This window comes from Gorilla gorilla, chromosome 13 (assembly GCF_029281585.2).
Source record: "Gorilla gorilla gorilla isolate KB3781 chromosome 13, NHGRI_mGorGor1-v2.1_pri, whole genome shotgun sequence".
NCBI classification, from domain to species: domain Eukaryota; kingdom Metazoa; phylum Chordata; class Mammalia; order Primates; family Hominidae; genus Gorilla; species Gorilla gorilla.
Genome location: NC_073237.2, coordinates 56,240,576 through 56,261,199, shown reverse-complemented (window position 1 = coordinate 56,261,199; position 20,624 = coordinate 56,240,576). Strand labels below are relative to the sequence as shown.

The following is a 20,624-nucleotide window of genomic DNA, read 5'->3' as shown; positions in this document are numbered from 1 at the left end:
TCTAGTAAATGAGTCCATTCCTAATCTTTTAGTACATGAGTCAGTAAACGCCTTTCTTTTTCTGTAGACCAATTTGAGTCAGACTTTCTGTCACTCACAATTGAAAGTCCTAACTTCAAGGATCCTACACTTTCCTTCAAAGCACTGGTCCCATGTGATGTTACTGTTACTTCAGTGCCAACCTCTCTCAGTAGACTGTAGTCTGTATGCAAACAGCAGCAGTATCTCATTTGTTCAGAGCTGCATTTCCAATACCTAGAACAATTCTGACCCATTATTGGTACTTGATCATATTGAATTACTGAATAAATAACGCAAACCAAGTATTTTCTTAGCCATGTTCCCAAAGGTATGAATAAATTAACACTATGCAGCTATTTTTATGTGCATGAAAGTTGTTTCAAGATGAAAATACATACATATAGATGTATATATACAGTTGTGCACTTAAATTTCTATATAGTAGTCATCTTCCACAGAATCAAAGATTGCCTATGATCTCTGATATGAATGAAAGCAATGCCTCTTTGTTCTGTGAACTTGGAAAAACTATTTCTCTGAGTCTCTGTTCGCTTACCAGTGAAAAGTGCTTACCTCAAGGTAGATATTTGTAAACAGTAGTCTCTCGGTAAACAGAATTCTTACTAGTACAAGGAACTAACTAGATAACCAGAAGAGAAGAGAGAACAAATAGTCAGTTCAAAACCAAAGTGTTTGCATGGACAAAAGCAAAGACCAGGGCTGCATAACACTGACATTTTTATTAGAATTCATTTGTAACAAATGGAACTTGTGTCAGCAAAGAACTGATTTTCATACAGACTTCTTTCGCCACCAATGTAACGAAGTAAGAAAATAAAAAGCACGCCTTTCATTCTGTAAAACATTTACGCGTACTACTAATTAGAGGTAATTGTATTTTTTAACAAGCCATTTTACAAGTTATTTGTTTTAATTTTTCAGTCTATGCATCCAAAACGAGAGCAAAGAACACAACTGTTATTATCTTTGTAAAGACACTCCAAGCTGGGATGGCAAAGCCACATAACGGATGGATAGAATGGATCTGTAGCCTTCTGATCTCTGCTGGAGTATCAGGGCACCCATAAACCCAAAAGGAACCAAAACCCAAAAAGAAAAACAAAAAGGGAATTAAAAATAAAAGGACTTAAAGCAAAACCAAAAATAAACAGGAAAGAAAAAAAATACGTGCATTACTGCAGACTTTTTTCCCTTCCTGTTTCTATGTTGTGTTATTTACATACACACAAATGAATTTCCGAAGCAGTTTCTTACAGATGGGTTCAAGTAATATCATTATTGGGTGTAGAATCAATAGGGCAGTGCATAGTACAAAGGTATAGAAAGTGCAAAGTTCCCTAGAGGCCCTTCCCTCCCCTGGCTGTCCTCGCCGTTTTCTAACCATGCAAATCATTTTTAAAAAAGAGCTAAAATAAAGTTCTGTACAAATCACTTTTTATATATTTTGATTTTTTTACCATTGTAACTAATTACAAAATTATACATAACTACACGTACATAGGTAAATAATAGCACCGTACTGGTTATGATGATGAAAATAACTGGAAACTTGAAAGCTTGTGGTAATGGCAGATAAAGATGGTTCACCTGGGAAATTAAAACTTGAATGGTTGTACAGAAAAGCACAGAGTGGAATGCACATCAATGACAGTAAGGGAGTTAGTTCTAGGAACAGCTCCTGAACAGTAAGATTCCCGCAATAGTCTCCGCCTCGTTCGTCTATGGTATGCATCCCATTCATTTTCTTCTTCTGATTATTGTCATCTTTCCCTTTGCCAAATGGGCAGTTATTGTTTCAGGGAGAGAAGCTGCTCATTGGCCAATCATTCTGGTGTGCAATGCTCCATCGGATTCTACATGTCCAACAAGGCATGTCTGGATGATGCAATGTCTGTCTGACCCCCTTTGTTTAACTAAAAGAAAATTATAGCACTGAGTAATCTGGCACTTGGATAAATCTCCAAAAAGATACAAACAACTAAAAGAAAATGAAAACAGACCCACATAGTGCACATTCTTCTCTGGTTCTGATGTAGGTTAGAGAGTCTCATTCTGAGGTAGCCTTCTAGATACTTTTTTTTAGTATTATATATATTTTCTTTTTTTTCTTTTTCTTTGTTTTTTACAAAAGTGCTCAAATACAATGCTTGCAAATGTTTGGTCTCTTGGATTTCACTCTGCTAGCAATGGGAAAATGTGGAAAACAAAAATCCTTCCATGCAGAACATCCATGAAGCTAAAATTAAACCAAAGTAGTATACTCATACCAAAACTCTTTAAGAGTTCCTTGGGTATCTTGAGGATTATTTAAAATCATGTAATATGTGGCAAACTTATGCCATCATCCATGGCTTCCTATAGAAATTATGGTGGAAGAATTGGGGGTAAGATACATATATATATAGTTTATTTCCCCTTTTAGAAAAATCCTAATGGAATATCAAATATATTCCAAAGTTGCCAATGATATTTGTTACTAAAATAAGTTTGGTGCAGTTACTGCATGTTCCAGAGCGGATTTGGAAGGGAATATAAATAAAACAAGTAGCTTTTTCTGATGTTGATGATTATAAAAGGAAGAAGGGCCCTGATTATCCAAGTGCTTTGGGCTGGTACAATCACTAACATCCCCGACTTGGCTGAAAACTAGGAATGCATATTATTCAAAGAGTTTTTGTACATGTGGTAAACAGACAATGCTTTAATAGAAAGAGTAACAGATACGAACAGTGAATGGAAATACGAACCAAAAGCTAAAAAGAAATGCTATTAAAATAGGCATCAATTATAAGGCACTCTAAATGCAAAACTAAAACCAAAACGAAACAAAGTACAGCACTTCCCAGGAATGCTGTATGCCACAAAATGTTTCTGACTGAACAGAGTAACATGAATTTGGCTTTGCCCCTGTTACATATCATAAATGCAAATTTCATAGCACATACTATAGACAATATACGATTGAATACACTTTTTTTAAACAACTCGATAGCTGATATATTACAACATTCTCCCCTCCTAAAGGGATATGCACTGACCTTTCCCACATGCACACCTCTTAGCTATTTAATAATAATTTTTATTGCACTAGAGTGTTAGAAATATTGAACTTTGTTGGAAGCCTGACTAACAAAACAGAATTTGTGGATATGATTGATTGATTGGTTAGGTGGGGGGAGATTAGGTAGGAAATTAGGGGGTGAGGTTTGACAATCACTGATGTGCATTCCTCATTTCCCTTTAAAGAAATACCAATATGTCAAAAAATTAAGAATAAATGGAAAGAGATGTTTACAATAGCTTTTCTACGTTTAAAAAAACTAAATCATGGAAGAACTGACTGATAACTATCTATTTTTTGTGTGGACACACTGTCTATATATACATAGACACCCTTATAAAATATGGATATATATGTATATATGTTAGCAGCAACTTTATACTTTGCGCCTCCCTGTTGATTCCAAAAAGAAAACAAAATAATAATTATCTTTGATTATTTGAAGAGAATGGGTACTTTCTCACCAATCAAAACTGAACAGAAGTGTAAAATTAATATATCTGACGAGACTGGTACTGTAGATTGAGTTTTGCACAAAAATGTGCAAATTTTCAAATGATTTGATATTTCTACAGCAAGATATTACAGATAACAGTTCTACAGCTTAAAAAAACCTACGATTTGGAAATAAAAAAATGAAGAGTTATGTAACTTTTTTAAAATTCACTTTATCGAATGATACATTTTGTTAAAAAAAAGTTTACACAGTTAGAAATGAAGCACAGGTCAGCAGTATCTTTACAATACTAAAAAACTAAATCAAGGACTTTCTTTTTAAACATTCCCTCCCCTTTCCCCCTAAAATGTTATTATGAGCAGTATGGTGGGAAGGGGCGATGTCAAAGCAGAGTCCGTTTCATTGTGAGAAGCCACACCAGCACGTATCTTGCGCTGAACTGCAGCGTTCTGGCAATTTCTCCTTGCACCTTTCAAGCAATCCTGAATAAGATGGTGGTTCTTTGCTGTGATTTCTTCTTCCCTTGATTTTGAATCCTTGAGGTATCTGTAAATAAAATCCTTCAGATGCCTCATCAGTCAGGATTCTCTTCATTATTTTTCAGGTTAGATTATTAAACTGTGAATTCTTGGTCCACCTGGAATAATTTGTTTTTAATTTGTTTTGTGTGTAATAGTCCCACTAAGTAGTTGTTAGCTAGAAGTTAAGAAGGACTTCTCAAGTGCCCTGTATGGCTCAGAAGAGACTCCATGGATATTGAAGGGCCTGTAGTAAAAATCCAGAATGGGTCAGGGGTTTCTACGTTGCATAGTGGTCAAAGCTGCCCAGGTACTCTAGTGCGGCACGATAGCAAAACTGATATTGATCCTGCAGGAGACAATGAATGGGGAGAAGCAAAAGAAGGGACCATGAGCATATTTTAATAGAAAAATAAAAATCAATATTGGATAACAAAATAACATCTATATAGGGGCAAAATCACTACTTTCGTCAATCGGTCTAATCCAATGACCAATTGTTTATAGTGAACAAAGAAAAAGCCACATGGGGTGTTGATTAACTTTGCCAATCAATTTGACTAAAACGATCTCCCAATTCCAACCAGTGGCAGGTCAAGTGAACATTACCTTCCCAGACAAGTGTTTTCCAAGTAGTATCAAACCATTACCACCAATTGAACACATAAACTTCTTACGTGCCTTATAAGCAGATAATGATGAAAATCATCCTTTACAATTATCTGCTTATTCATGATAACTAATTCTCAGTTTAAATATTTAAGAGAGGCTGATACAGACACAAACTGTCCTGAGAAAAATCTGAATTTACTTGTCTTCTGAACTACTGCCAACAGAATTTGAATTTTTAAAAAATTATGTTTGGACAGTAGAGCTTGCAGTGAGAATCACTCACTCATTTCAGCTACCCTTTGGCTGTCTCTCTCACTTACATATGATGTTCATATACAGCCAGAAGGTAGCTGGTGCGGCACACAGGCACACAAATCCATTTACACAGTGCACTGGACTTCCAAGCTTTTCATCCCTGAAAATGGCTTCACAGGACTGGCTGCCCACATCAAAAAATACCTGTAAATTCAGCCCAATTCTGTGTGATTGCTAGTTGTCTGTTTTAGAAAGGCACACACTAAAAAAAAAGCAGTATGAAGCACGGCCTTTTTCAGACAACGAAGAACACTATCATATTGGAATAAATTGAAGCATTGTTGGAGAGATGGAAAAATCACAATTTACAGATCTCTATAGGGATGAGAAAAAGGATTTTTCCCCATAAAAGAAACCTATTTTCAGTGGCCAATCGGGCTGAAAGTAGACAGATTGTTTCTATTTTGCTTAAATGTGCATTTTTCTATAATAAAAATGGTTGGTAATGCAAAATAAATGGTGTTTACTTTCCTATCTTGTCACAGTAAGTTGCTTGGCTGAGTGTTAAGGCTTTTTAAATGTCCAATTTCCCTCTGTAACCCCTAAGACCCATTAAGTTTGTCAAGCTGACATAATGTTTTGACTATTGCAAGCCAAACACTTGCACTACTTTGAAATCCGTCTGAAAGATACTGTGGATGATGAATTGAGGAACACATATAAGTTGCATAATTTGGTGGCCTTTTGCAGAACATAAACCCTATCAGTAATATTATCTTTAGAAATGAATGCTCAATAGACCAGACTGGCTATATCATAAACTCTTATTATTACGAGAAATATCCAAATTTCCATATTAATTATTGGAATAGGAAATGAGGGGCTAATATTAATATCTCTAGGCTTATCCAGAATCAAAATGTTTGGAATGGCCATTGTTAAGACAAGAAATATAGAAGAGCTGATACCTCTGTAGGCATACAGAGGGAGAATGGAGAAGTTAAATGGGCTGAGATTATATTATGTACTAAATATTATGCTTTCTATATATTTATATATTTAATATATACTATAGGACTATGAATATAATGAATTTTATGAAATTGCCATTTTATTGGTCAAAAATGGTCCAGTAGTAAAATTTAACATAGCTCAATCTAACATATAATCTCACATAATTTCTATAGCAACACTAAGACACTAATAATCTCATCCCATTTAAAAAGGGGGAAAATGAGGTTCAAAATTATTAAACAGTTTGATGCTTTCCCCACAGTATTTTGTGTCTGGTGTTGAGAGAGTATGGACTCCGGGAGGTCCAGGCTAGCAAAACGTAGGCTCTTGAGATGTGAAAAATGCAATGGATTTTCTCACCTCTGTCTGTACCATAGCTGGTCGTTGTGTTCTTAACATTTTGACAGTCTGGAAGATATCTACGACTCCTTCATACCTCATTCTTTCCAAAACAATGCTTAGCGTTATGAAGACTCCAGTTCTTCCAACGCCCGCGCTGCCACAATAACAAAGGCAATGTTACTGGGTGAGATGTTCACAGTCTTGGCCACATTTGCTTGGGTGTGGACATACTTCTACCAGCTTCCACACTCCATATCTCTTTATAGCCATGTTCAGGAAAACATGGTATCACATTCATCAAATGATTACTCTTGGGATACTGAGTTGTAACAGCATGTGATAATGAGGATGAAGTAATTAGGAGTAAGTCTACTAAAAGGTCTTTTCAATGGGGATTTATACCATTTTAGAAAGACCAAGGAAACATAACAAATGAAAAGAAGAAAGGGTAAATAACATATAGGTTTATAATATTCATGGAGATTCTGAAATTTAGAACCTGCCTACTTAATATTTTTAAAGTATGAAATAATTCAGAATAAGGTGAAGTGAATTTGGCATCTTCAACTTTTCTATCACATTGTTCACATTTTACAGTTACTTAAAATACATATGCGATGCCCCATAACCTAAACGTATTTGCCTATAACTAGTCAAATGTTTACACTCGTTTTATTATCAGAAAAGAGATGCTATAACAGGGTATATATGTGATTTTCACTTAGTCTTCAGGAGGGTTTATGACTATCCTGTAAGTGTACGTACACATGAAGTAAATACTATGTTGTTTTCTTATTTCTTGTGACTTAGAACTTTCAACGGATTCTCACAGGGGTCTCTAATCTTAAAAAAAAATGGTTAAGAGCCATTGATCTCTGAACTTATCTACTATTTTTACATGATCAGCAACTAAAACCACATTAGAAAGGTTTTGAGTTTCTCTCTGTTGTCTTCATTGTTTTAAGATAATTCCAGAATCTTCACGGTAGCAAGAAAGAATTCATAGCTCTTGTGCACTTAAGCAGGAAAGCAATGGGAAGTTCAGATAATGAGGGAAACAGTGAATAATCTGAAAAATCCCTGCATTTTTGGATCCTAATTAAACAGCATGTGTAACACTTGGGCACAGGCTGTAGAAAATAGATGGATTCATTTACTGGAGGATGTAGCTGACAGGCATATATAAATAGTGTGTCCCTTTATAAATGGGGTTTCTACAGTCTAAACAGAAATGTTAAGTGAGGTTTGAAAATCCATGCAGAGTCAGTCTTTAAGAAGTGATTGAAGATGTCTAGCGGCAGTGAAGCCTTCTGTTAAGATGAAGCAGATGACCTTGAAGGTCCCTTTTAACCTTGAAAGTCTCTCTTAGTTATGAGAAACTGAGATTTATTATCTTTTTGTTGAATGATCTAGGTACTCCAGAGTCTATCTTACCTTGATTTGATAGCTCGAATGCAACGAAAACATTGGGTTACTTTCTACTAAGTATTTTCAAAAAAAGAACAGACATTGGACTTACAACTTTTCAATTTACTGGTTTTATCATCTTAGTTTAATAAGTTATAAATAAGAAAAGTGGTATTTTCAGAACATTCCTAAATAAGAGAAAATATATAGAAGTCTTCTTTGTGTGTGTGTGTGTGTGTGTGTGTGTGTGTGTGTGTGTGTGTGTGTGTATATAAGGTATATGCATCACAATTCCTTTAGCATTATACTAAAGGAATATTAAAGTTATTTTATGACAAAAACAATGAGAACATGCACACATAATACATTTATGTACCTATACATATAAGGATGCCTAAAGTTAAGAAGATGTATTAAATTAAAGATACTCTTTTCCTTAGAGATTATTTTAGAAAAGTTTAAATGAGCATTTGGGCAAATTATGAGTAAAGTTAAAAGAAATATCCAGGTAATTCAATCCCAATATATACCATCTACTTTGTCTGAATATGGGTATACACTGTTTTATTGTGCTATACTTTATGGAGTTTTGCAGATACTGTGTTTTTCACAAATTGAATGTCTGTGTCAATCTTGCATTGAACGAGTATATTGGTGCCATTTTTCCACCAGCACATACTCGGTTTGTGTCTCTGTGTAGCAGTTTGGTAATTCTTGTAATATTTCAAATTTTTTCATACTATTACATCTGTTAAAGTGATCTGTGATCACTGATCTTTGATGTTACTACTGCAATTGGTTTGGGGTGCCATGAACCATGACCATAAGACAACGAACACTTAATTGACAAATGTAATTGACAAATGTGTGTGTTATGACTGCTTCACCAATCAGCAGTTTCCCCATCTGTCTTTTTCTCCTCAGGCCTCCCTATTCCTTGAGACACAGCAATATCGAAATTAGGCCAGTTAATAACCCTACAATGGCCTCTAAGTGTTCAAGTGAAAGGGAGAGTCACGTGTATCTAACTAACTTTAAATCACAAGCTAGAAATAATTAAGCTTAAAGCCCAGATGTGCTGAAAGCTAGGCCTCTTGCACCAAACAGCCTAGTTGTGAATGCAAAGTTCCTGAAGGAAATTAAAAGTGCTACTCCAGTGAACACATGAATGATAAGGAAGTAGAACAGCTTTACTGCTGATACGAAGAAAGTTTTAAAGGCCTGCATAGAAGATCAAATCATTTACAACATTCCCTTAAATCAAAGCCTAGGCCAGAGCAAGGCCCTAACTCTCTTCAATTCTATGAAGGCTGGGAGGTGAGGAGGCTGCAGAAGAAAAGTTTGAAGTTAGCAGAGGTTGGCTTATGAGGTTTAAGGAAGGAAGCCAACCCCATAACATAAAAGTGCAAGGTGAAGCAATAAGTGCTGTTACAGAAGTTGTAGCAAGTTATCCAGAATATCTAGCTAAGATCATTGATGAAGGTGGCTACATTAAAAAACAGATCTTCAATGTAGACAAACATCATTATATTGGTAGAAGATGTCATCTAAGACTTTGATAGCTATAGAGGAGGAGTCAATGCCTGACTTCAGAACTTCAAAGAACAGGCTGACTCTCTTGTTAGGGGCTCATGCAGCTGGTGACATTAAGCTGAAGCCAAAGCTCATTTACCATTTGAAAATCCTAGGGCTCTCAAGAATTACACTAAATATACTCAAGTGAAAGGAAGAGTTATACATCTCTCACTTTGAGTCAAAAGCTTGAAATAATTAAGTTTTAGTAAGGAAGGCACGTTGAACATCAAGACAGGCTGAAAGCTCGACCTCTTGTACCAAATAGCCCAGTTCTATAAATGGAACAAGAAAGAATGGATGATAACACATCCGTTTATAGCATGGTTTACTGAACATTTTAAGGCCACTCTTGAGACCTACTGCTTAGAATAAAAGATTCTTTTCAAGATAATACTGCTCATTGACAACATACCTTGTCACCCAAGAGGTCTGGTGGAATGTACAAGGAGATTAATGTTTTCATGCCTGTGAACACAATATTGATTCTGCAGCCCAATGGATCAAGGCGGAATTTCAACTTTAAAGTTTTGTTATTTAAGAACTACATTTTATAAGGCTATACATTCTATAGATAGTGATTTCTCTGATAGGTCTGGGCAAAGTAAATTGAAAATTTACTGGAAGTAATTCACCATTCTATATGCCATTAAAAACATTGGTGATTCATGGGAGAAGATCAAATTATTAACAGTAACAGGAGTTTGGAAGAAGTTGATTCCAATCTTCATGGATGACTTTGAGGGGTTCAAGACTTCAGTAGAGGAAGAAATTGCAAAAATGGTGGAATAGCAAGATAACTCGAACTGGAAGTGGAGCCAGGAGATGGGACTGAATTGCTGCAATCTCATGATAAAACCTGAATACATGAGGAGTTGTTCCTTACGGATGAGCAAAGAAAGTGGTTTCTCAAGATGGAATATACTCATGAAGATGCTGTGAACACTGTGGAAATGACAACAAAGGATTTAGAATAGTACATAAGCAAAGTTAATAGAAAAGCAGCAGGGTTGCAGAGGAATGACTCCAATTTTGAAAGAAATTCTACTGTGAGTAAAATGCTATAAAACAACATTGCATGGTGCAGAGAAGGCTCTTGACTTTGTCACTTAGTCACTTGATGTGGCAAACTTCATTAGTATTTTCTTTTAAGAAATTGCTACAGCCACCTCACCCTTCAGAAACCACCGCCCATCGATTAGTCAGCAGCCATCAACGAAGAGGCAAGACCCTCAACCAGCAAAAAGATTAAAACTTACCGGAGGCTCAGATGATGATTAGCATTTTTTTTTTAAACTTTAAGTTCTGGGGTAGATGAGAAAAAAGTGCTGGTTTGTTACATAGGTATAAATGCACCATGGTGGTTTACTGCACCCATCAACCCATCATCTACATTAGGTATATCTCTTGATGCTATCCCTCCCCCAGGCCCCCACCCCCTGGCAGGCCCTGGTGTGTGATGTTCACTTCCCTGCGTCCATGTGTTCTCACTATTCCACTCCCACTTATAAGTGAGAATATGCGGTGTTTGATTTTCTGTTCCTGTGTTAGTTTGCTGAGAATGATGGTTTCCAGCTTCATCCATGTCCCTGCAAAGGACATGAACTCATCCTTTTTTATGGCTGCACAGTATTCCACGGTGTATATGTGCCACATTTTCTTTATCCAATCTATCATTGATGGACATTTGGGTTGGTTACAAGTCTTTGCTATTGTGAACAGTGCCACAATAAACATACGTGTGCATGTGTCTTTATAGTAGAATGATTTATAATCCTTTGGGTATACACTCAGTAATGGGATTGCTGGGTCAAATGGTATTTCTGGTTCCAGATCCTTGAGGAATCACCAAACTGTCTTCCACAATGGTTTAACTAATTTACACACCCACCAACAGTGTAAAAGCATTCCTATTTCTCCACATCCTCCCCAGCATCTGTTGTTTCCTGACTTTTTAATGATCGCCATTCTAACTGGTGTAAGATGGTATCTCATTGTGGTTTTGATTTGCATTTCTCTAATGACCAGTGATAGTGAGCATTTTTTCATATGTTTGTCTGCCACATCAGTGTCTTCTTTTGAGAAGTGTCTGTTCATATCCTTCGCCCACTTTTTGATGAGGTTGTTGTTTTCCTGTAAATTTGTTTAAGTTCTTTGTAGATTCTGGATATTAGCCCTTTGTCAGATGGATAGATAGCAAAAATTTCCTCCCATTCTGTAGGTTGCCTGTTCACTCTGATGGTAGTTTTTTTTTTTTTTTTTGCTGTGCAGAAGCTCTTTAGTTTAATTAGATCCCATTTGTCACTTTTGGCTTTAGTTGCCATTGCCTTTGGTGTTTTAGTCCTGAAGTCTTTGTGTATACCTATGTCCTGAATGGTATTGCCTAGGTTTTCTTCTAGGGTTTTTATCATTTTACATCTTAGGTTTAAGTCTTTAATCCATCTTGAGTTAATTTTTGTATAAGGAAGGGATCCAGTCTCAGTTTTCTGCATATGGCTAGCCAGTTTTCCCAACACCATGTATTAAATAGAGGAGCCTTTCCCCATTCTTGTTTTTCCTCAGGTTTGTCAAAGATAAGATGTTTGCAGATGTGTGGCGTTACTTCTGAGCCTCTGTTCTGTTCCATTGGTCTATATCTCTGTTTTGGTACCAGTACCATGCTGTTTTGGTTACTGTAGCCTTGTTTGAAGTCAGGTAGCATGATCTCTCAAGCCTTGTTCATTTTGCTTAGGATTGTCTTGGCTCTGTGGGCTCTTTTTTGGTTCCATGTCAAATTTAAAGTAGTTTTTTCCCATTCTGTGAAGAAAGTCATTGGTAGCTTGATGGGGATGGCATTGAATCTATAAATTACCTTGGGCAGTATGGCCATTTTCACGATATTGATTCTTCCTATCCATGAGCATGGAATGTTCTTCCATTTGTGTCCTCTCTTGTTTCATTGAGCAGTGCTTTGTAGTTCTCCTTGAAGAGGTCCTTCACATTCCTTGTTAGTTGGACTCCTAGGCATTTTTTTTTTTGAAGCAATTGTGAATGGGAGTTCACTCATGATTTGGCTATTATTGGTGTATAGGAATGCTTGTGATTTTTGCACATTGATTTTGTATCCTGAGACTTTCCTGAAGTTGCTTATCAGCTTAAGGAGATTTTGGGATGAGATGATGGGGTTTTCTAAATATACAATCTTGTCATGTGCAAACAGAGACAATTTGACTTCCACTTTTTCTAATTGAATAACCTTTATTTCTTTCTGTTGCCTGATTGCCTTGGCCAGAACTTCCAATACAGTGTTGAATAGGAGCAGTGAGAGAGGGCATCCTTGTCTTGTGCTACATTTCAAAGGGAGTGCTTCCAGTTTTTGCCCATTCTGTATGATAGTGGCTGTGCGTTTGTCATAAATAGCTCTTCTTATTTTGAGATACGTTCCATCAGTACCTAGTTTTTTGAGAGTTTAGCATAAAGGGCTCATGAATTTTGCCAAAGGCCTTTTCTGCATCTATTGAGATAATCATGTGGTTTTTGTCATTGGCTCTGTTTATGTGATGGATTACATTTATTGATTTGTGTATGTTGAACAAGCCTTGAATCCCAGGGATGAAGCCGACTTGATCGTGGTGGATAAGGTTTTTGATGTGCTGCTGGATTCGGTTTGCCAGTATTTTATTGAGGATTTTGGCATCGATGTTCATCAGGGATATTGGCCTGGAATTTTGTTTTTTGTTGTGTCTCTGCCAGGTTTTGGTATCAGGATGATGCTGGCCTCGTAAAATGAGTTAGGAAGGAGTCCCTCTTTTTGTATTGTTTGGAATAGTTTCAGAAGGAATGGTACCAACTCCTCTTTGTACCTCTGGTACAATTCGTCTGGTCCTGGACTTTTTTTGGTTGCTAGGCTATTAATTACTGCCTCAATTTCAGAACTTGTTATTGGTCTATGCAGAGATTCAACTTCTTCCTGCTTTAGTCTTGGGAGGGTGTACGTGTCCAGGAATTTATCCATTTCTTCTAGATTTTCTAGTTTATTTGCATAAAGGTGTTGATAGTATTCTCTGATGGTAGTTTGTATTTGTGTGGGATCGGTGGTGATTTCCCCTTTGTCCTTTTTTATTGTGTCTGTGTGAGTCTTCTGTCTTTTCTATCTATTTTGTTGATCTTTTCCAAAAGCCAGCTCCTGGATTCATTGATTTTTTGAAGGGTTTTTCGTGTCTCTATCTCCTTCAGTTCTGTAGTGTTCTTAGTTATTTCTTGTCTTCTGTTAGCTTTTGAATTTGTTTGCTCTTGTTACTCTAGTTCAATTGTGATGTTAGGGTGTCGATTTTAGATCTTTCCTGCTTTCTCCTGTGGGCACTTAGTGCTATAAATTTCTCTCTACACACTGCTTTAAATGTGTCCCAGAGATTCTGGTACATTGTGTCTTTGTTCTCATTGGTTTCAAAGAACATCTTTATTTCTGCCTTCATTTTGTTATTTACCCAGTAGTCATTCAGGAGCAGGTTGTTCAGCTTCCATGTAGTTGTGTGGTTTTGAGTGTTTTTTTTTTTTTAATCTTGAGTTCTAATTTGATTGCACTGTGGTCTGAGAGACCGTTTGTTATGATTTCTGTTCTTTTGCATTTGCTGAGGAGTGTTTTACTTCCAATATGTGGTCAATTTTAGAATAAGTGCAATTTGGTGCTGAGAAGAATGTATAATTCTGTTGATTTGGATGGAGAGTTCTGTAGATGTGTGTTATTAGGTCTGCTTAGTCCAGAGCTGAGTTCAAGTCCTGAATGTCCTTGCTAATGTTCTATCTCATTGATCTGTCTAATATTGACAGTGGGGTGTTAAAGTCTCCCACTATTATTGTGTGGGAGTCTAAGTCTCTTTGTAGGTCTCTAAGAACTTGCATTATGAATCTGTGTGCTCCTGTAGAGGGTTCATATACATTTAGGATACTTAGGTCTTCTTATTGCATTGACCCCTTTATGTAATGCCCTTCTTTGTTGGTTTAAAGTCTGTTTTATCAGAGACTAGGATTGTATCCCCTGCTTTGTTTTGCTTTCCATTTGCTTGGTAAATATTCCTCCATCCCTTTATTTTGAGCCTATGTGTGTCTTTGCATGTGAGATGGGTCTCCTGAATACAGCACACTGATGGGTCTTCACTCTTTATCCAATTGGCCAGTCTGTGTCTTTTAATTGGGGCATTTAGCCCATTTACATTTAAGGTTAATAAGGTTATGTGTGAATTTGATCCTGTCATTATGATATTTGCTGGTTATTTGCCTGTTAATTGATGCCATTTCTTCCCAGCATCGATGGTCTTTACAATTTGGTGTGTTTTTGCAGTGGCTGGTACCAGTTGTTCCTTTCCATGTTTAGTGCTTCCTTTAGGAGCTCTTGTAAGGCAGGCCTGGTGGTGACAAAATCTCTCAGCATTTGCTTGTCTGTAAAGGATTTTATTTCTCCTTCACTTATGAAGCTTAGTTTGGCTGGATATGAAATTCTGGGTTGAAAATTCTTTTCTTTTCTTTAAGAATGTTGAATATTGGCCCCCACTGTCTTCTGGCCTGTAGGGTTGCTGTCGAGAGACCTGCTGTTAGTCTGATGTGCTTCCCTTTGTGGGCACGCTGACATTTGTCTCTGGCTGCCCTTACCATTTTTTCCTTCACTTCAACCTTGGTGAATCTGATGATTTCATCATGTGTCTTGGGGTTGCTCTTCTCGAAGAATATCTTAGTGGTGTTCTCAGTATTTCCTGAATTTGAATGTTGGCCTGTCTTGCTAGGTTGGGGAAGTTCTTCTGGATAATATCCTGAAGAGTTTTCTCCAACTTGGTTCCATTCTCCCCTTCACTTTCAGGTAAACCAATCAAAGTAAATTTGGTCTTTTCATATAGTCCCATATTTCTCGGAGGCTTTGTTCATTTCTTTTTACTCTTTTCTCTAATCTTGTCTTCATGCTTTATTTCATTGAGTTGATCTTCAATCTCTGATATCCATTCTCCCACTTGATTGATTTGGCTATTGATACTTGTATATGCTTCATGAAGATCTCGTGCTGTGTTTTTCAGCTCCATCAGGTCATTTATATTTTTCTCTAAACTGCTTATTCTAGTTAGCAATTCCTTTAACCTTTTTTCCAGGTTCTTAGCTTCCTTGCATTAAATTAGTAACATGGTCCTTTAGCTCGGAGGAGTTTGTTATTACCCACGTTCTGAAGCTGACATCTGTCAATTTATCAAACTCATTCTCTGTCCTGTTTTGTTCCGTTGCTGGCGAGGAGTTGTGATCCTTTGGAGGAGAAGAGGCATTCTGGTTTTTGGAATGTTCAGCCTTTTTGTGCTGGTTTCTCCCCATCTTCGTGGATTTATCTGCCTTTGACCTTTGATGATGGTGACCTTCAGATGGGGTCTCTGGGTGGACGTGCTATTCCTTTCTGTTTGTTATTTTCCTTCTAACACCCAGGCCTCTCTGCTGTAGGTTTGCTGGAGGTCCATTCCAGACGCTGTTTGCCTGGGTATTATCAGCAGAGGCTTCAGAACAGCAAAGATTGCTGCCTATTCCTTCCTCTGGAAGCTTCATCCCAGAGGGGCACCTGCCAGATGCCAGCCCCTACTGTGAGGTGTCACCCAGTCAGGATACGTGGGGGTCAGGGACCCATTTGAGGAGAGAGTCTGTCCCTTATCAGAGCTCGAACACTGCACTGGGAGAAATGCTGTGCTCATCAGAGCTGCCAGGTGGGGATGTTTATTTAAGTCTGCTGAAGCTGTGCCCACAGCTGCCCCTTCCCCCAGGTGCTTTGTCCCAGTGAGATGGGGGTTTTATCTGTAAGTCTCTGTGATTGGGGCTGCTGTCTTTTTTTCAGAGATGCCCTGCCCAGGGAGGAGTAATCTAGAGAGGCAGTTGGCCTTGCTGAGCTGCAGTGGAATCAGCCCTGTTCGAACTTCCTGCCGGCTTTGTTTACACTGTGAGGGTAAAACAGCCTACTCTAGCCTCAGCAATGGCAGATGCCTCTCCCCTCACCAAGCTTGAATGTCCCAGGTGGACCTCAGACAGCTGTACTAGCAGTGAGATTTTCACTAGCAGTGAGATTTTCAAGCCAGTGGATCGTATCTTGCTGGGCTCTGTGGGGGTGGGACACACCAAGCCAGGCACTGGAGGGAATCTCCTGGTTTACCAGTTGTGAAGACTGTGGGAGAAGTGCAGTATCTGGGCCAGAGTGTACTGTTCCTCGTGGTACAGTCTCTCATGGCTTCCCTTGGCTAGGAAAGGGAAATCCCCTGACCCCTTGTGCTTCCTGGGTGAGGCAATGCCACACCCTGCTTTAGCTCACCCTCTGTGGGCTGCACCCACTGTCCAACCAGTCCCAATGAGATGAAATGCAGAAATCGCCTGCCTTCTGTGTCAGTCTCACTGGGTGCAGCAGACCAGAGCTGTTCCTATTCAGCCATCTTTCCAGCTCTTGTAAGTACATTGTTGTTTAGCCATAATGCTATTGCACACTAAATAGACTATAGTATAAAGTAAACACAACTTTTATATGCACTGGGAAACCAAAAAGTATGTGTGACTCCCTTTATTGTGATATTCATTTTATTGTGGTAATCTAGAACTAAACCCCCATAACGTCTCTGAGGTATGCCTGTATTTGATTCCATGTGTCATTTCCTACATGCTCTTTGGTTGGTTGGTTTGCAAAGGATGTTTAATAACTCAATAGAAAGCAAATGTACATAGATAAAGGTTTGCTTCTTATAACATGCCTGAGAAACAAAGGATGCTAGAAGGGACTTTAAACATCAGCTAAGATAACTGAGGTCCAGAGAAACTTCATTATCATAGAGCCAAATAATAGAATTGAGATTAGAACACAGATATCTTAGCCCAAGTCTAATATTTGTCCTATTTTGAGATCCTGCCTTCTATGTCATAAAGAACTATAGTTTTCTTTGATGTGCTGAAGCAAAATATATTTTTTAATAAACTCTCTCAAGAGTTCCACCATAAAAAGATTAGCAATTTAGGCAAAATATATTTTTTAATAAACTCTCTCCTCTCTCAAGAGTTCCACCATAAAAAGATTAGCAATTTAGATGTCAAGTTGCTAGAACCCTAAAATATATTAGTTTAAATAAAATTAGGTGAATTGCTTTTGTTAGAAGGTTTTTGCATAGCAACTTCCAAAAACACTAAATTTATGGTGAATGTCTGAACTATTTACTTGCTATTTATTTCTATTAACTTCAATGACTTGAGTTATAAAATGCTCTAGAAACTATTGAAAAATAATTAACTTGAAGGTGCTTCATTTTCTGATATAGCAACAATTTTCAAGCAAATTGCATTTTTTAACTGAGGTACCATACTAAGCACTTATTGACTGGCAGAAATTAATATTGTCATTAAGATTTATTTGATAGCTATTCATGAGTTTTTCACAAACAGAAGAAAGACAGTTATCAGTGCATTGCTATGAAAGCAAAAGCAAATATGAACTGATTAACAACGAATTATTACTAGGGGAGGTACCAACAATTAACAATTCCCATTACGGTAAAATTGGTAATTTGGTTTGTCTAATAGGAAGCAAATTTTGGGGATAAACATTTTCCTCTGATTATTTTCACTTTATGAAAATGAAAAGAGAAATCAATCCTGCTTTAATACATTTCCAAGAATAAAATTTCAAATAAGCAAACTTACTACAGAAAGTGTAAACACCACCGCTTAGTTTCACAGTTATCACTGCTTTAATCACAAATGGAAACTTACCTGCAATGGACTGAAATGGGTCCATCTTGGCCAAACTGTTCTTTTGTTTTATGGACTTGGCCGATGAAGTCAATAAATCCTTCTCCGGACTTTGGCACTCCTTGCTCTGGCCAGTCAGTGAACTGGAACTGCCTTACTGTTCGGGACTGGCCGTCCTTTAGAAGGAAAGCCATATAACCGGCCACCAAGGAAGACGCCAGGAGGATTCAGCAAGCGTACGGACCACAAGAACAATCATTTTTATTTCCCAAAAACAAAAAGGGTAGAAAAAGTTAGGAACATGTTTAACTAGAAACTTAGTTATGTTTATCTGCTCTAAATATTGTCCACACTCACATACCTTTAAATCCTAAATTTATTTACTCTTGCAGTGCCCAGTTAAAAACCTGGTTCTCGTTAGTAGCCAGCCACATAGTTCCCCCATTACCAAATGTTTCTGAGACCCAAAGTTTGGGTTCGTAACCATTGATCATGTCTGCATTCCTTCCAAAATGGAACATATTTCAAAAATTTCAGAAACTAATTACTTTGTAATAAATATTGAAACAAGCACCTAGGCATGTCATCCAGACCAGAGCTTTTGCAGTTGTCACAATAACTTCACATCTGCTGTGCTTGCGTATTTCTACCATTGTCAAATGACAAATGGTGAAATTTAAAGTATCTGACACAAACCCGGTAGTTGCTGTTAACCTGGATGCCCCCCATGTCTCAGAGGAATACAATTTCTAGCCATGGCAGGGGACATAGCATGAACCATATGACTGTGCTGTTAAGTGGGAAGTAAAGCATCCCTCAAGGATACCAACCACTATTAACAAACAAATGCCCTTTTCGAAAAAGAGCTCTCCCTGGCTGACCACAGGAATTAACAGTCTGTGGAGGGCTTTAACATAGATAAACCAAAAGGTAGAAAAAAAAGCCAGATGTAAGAGCAGTCTTTCTTTTTCGAGTGATTAGGTAAAATTGCTCTGACTCATGAAGTATATCTGGGTTGAAAAGAAGACACTAAGACATTTCTGATTGATTCCTTGTGGAAATTTAAGGTGTTTCTAGAAGTACAAGAAAAGTGGAAGGGGGCCTCTGTTTATAGAAGCAGAAATAATACATTGCCCATCAACCTTCTCCCCTGACTCATCAGCAGAGAGACATAATCCAAGCTTAGAGAGACCGATCTCATTTGAAGAGGTCCTACTCCTAAATGGTCTCTTCTCATTAAAGAGGCTTCAACTTGTTCCTCCTTTGTTTTTGTTAACACATTATTTCCTCATCAAAGTTTTTTTAGATACACGTGTGCATGTTCCCAAGGTTCTGGGTAAGTGAACAGGGACTCAATCTTTATCATTCACTCATATTGAGAAGAGAGAGGATCTCAGTGTGAGATAAGCACTCATCACCTCGCCTGGTGGTTTTCACAGGGACATGCCAGATTCCTGACTGATGTTATTTGGGGATGGAGATAAACAGGAAGATGACACCAAGTGTGTGTGGGAATACTGAGAAATAGAGAAAATTATTTGGCCCCATAAGTACCTTATGGATGGTTACGGATGGTTACCATGGAAGCATGATTTACTTCCCTCTATTTCTGGAAAAGATTTGGAAAGCACAGGAAGGAGACCCAGTAGCTACGTAATACAGATGTATTCTCCTCTGAATGTCCTGGGGATTTCATTTCTGACCACAGTTGCTTTCAATAGCAAGAAGAGGTCATGTGTGCAAATACCTTCTATTTGGAGGAAAGACTGCCTGACTTCATTTAAAGGTTACCTGTTTAACAATACTGTAATTTTCAACCCAGAATTGCTTATCCAGCCAAATTAAGCTTCATAAGCAAAGGAGAAATAAAATCCTTTACAGAAAAGCAAATGCTGAGAGATTATGTCACCACCAGGCCTGCCTTACAAGAGCTCCTAAACATGGAAAGGAACAACTGGTACCAGCCACTGCAGAAACATACCAAATTGTAAAGACCATCGACGCTATGAAGACGCTGCATAATTAACGGGCAAAATAACCAGCCAGCATCATAATGACAGAATCAAATTTGCATTTAACAATATTAACCTTAAATGTAAATGGACTAAATGCCCCAATTAAAAGACACGGACTGGCCAATTGGATAAAGAGTGAAGACCCATCTCACATGCAGAGATACACATAGGCTCAACATAAAGGGATGGAGGAAGCTCTACCAAGCAAATGGAAGGCAAAAAAAAAAAGCACGGGTTGCAATCCTAGTCTCTGATAAAACTGATGACTTTAAACCAACAAAGATCAAAAGAGACAAAGAAGGCCATTACATAATGGCAAAGGGATCAATGAACGAAGAAGAGTTAACTATATGTAAGAGTTAACTATCCTAAATATATGTGACCCCAATACAGGAGCACCCAGATTCATAAAGCAAGTTCTTAGAGACCTACAGACTTAGACTACCACACAATAATAATAGGAGACTTTAACACCCCACTGTCAATATTAGAACAATGACACAGAATATTAGCAAGGACATTCAGGACTTGAACTCAGCTCTGGACTAAGCAGACCTAATAGACATCTACAGAACTCTCCACCCCAAATCAAGAGAATATATATT

General features: G+C 37.7%; 1 protein-coding gene across 44 annotated transcripts in view; it reads right to left on the bottom strand.

Moving 5' to 3' along the window:
- Positions 1-742: 742 nt before the first annotated feature.
- Positions 743-20,624, bottom strand: part of PTPRD (protein tyrosine phosphatase receptor type D) — a 2,298,568-nt gene continuing 2,278,686 nt past the window's right edge. For all 44 annotated transcript variants that reach the window (XM_055350539.2, XM_055350541.2, XM_055350534.2 and 41 more), the window contains 3 exons: positions 18,026-18,180; positions 6,320-6,455; positions 743-4,427 (listed from right to left, as the gene is read on the bottom strand). In XM_055350539.2, the coding sequence (XP_055206514.1) occupies positions 4,359-4,427; positions 6,320-6,455; positions 18,026-18,180 (360 nt within the window). In that variant the 3' untranslated portion in view covers positions 743-4,358. The remainder of the gene's footprint in view (positions 4,428-6,319; positions 6,456-18,025; positions 18,181-20,624) is intronic.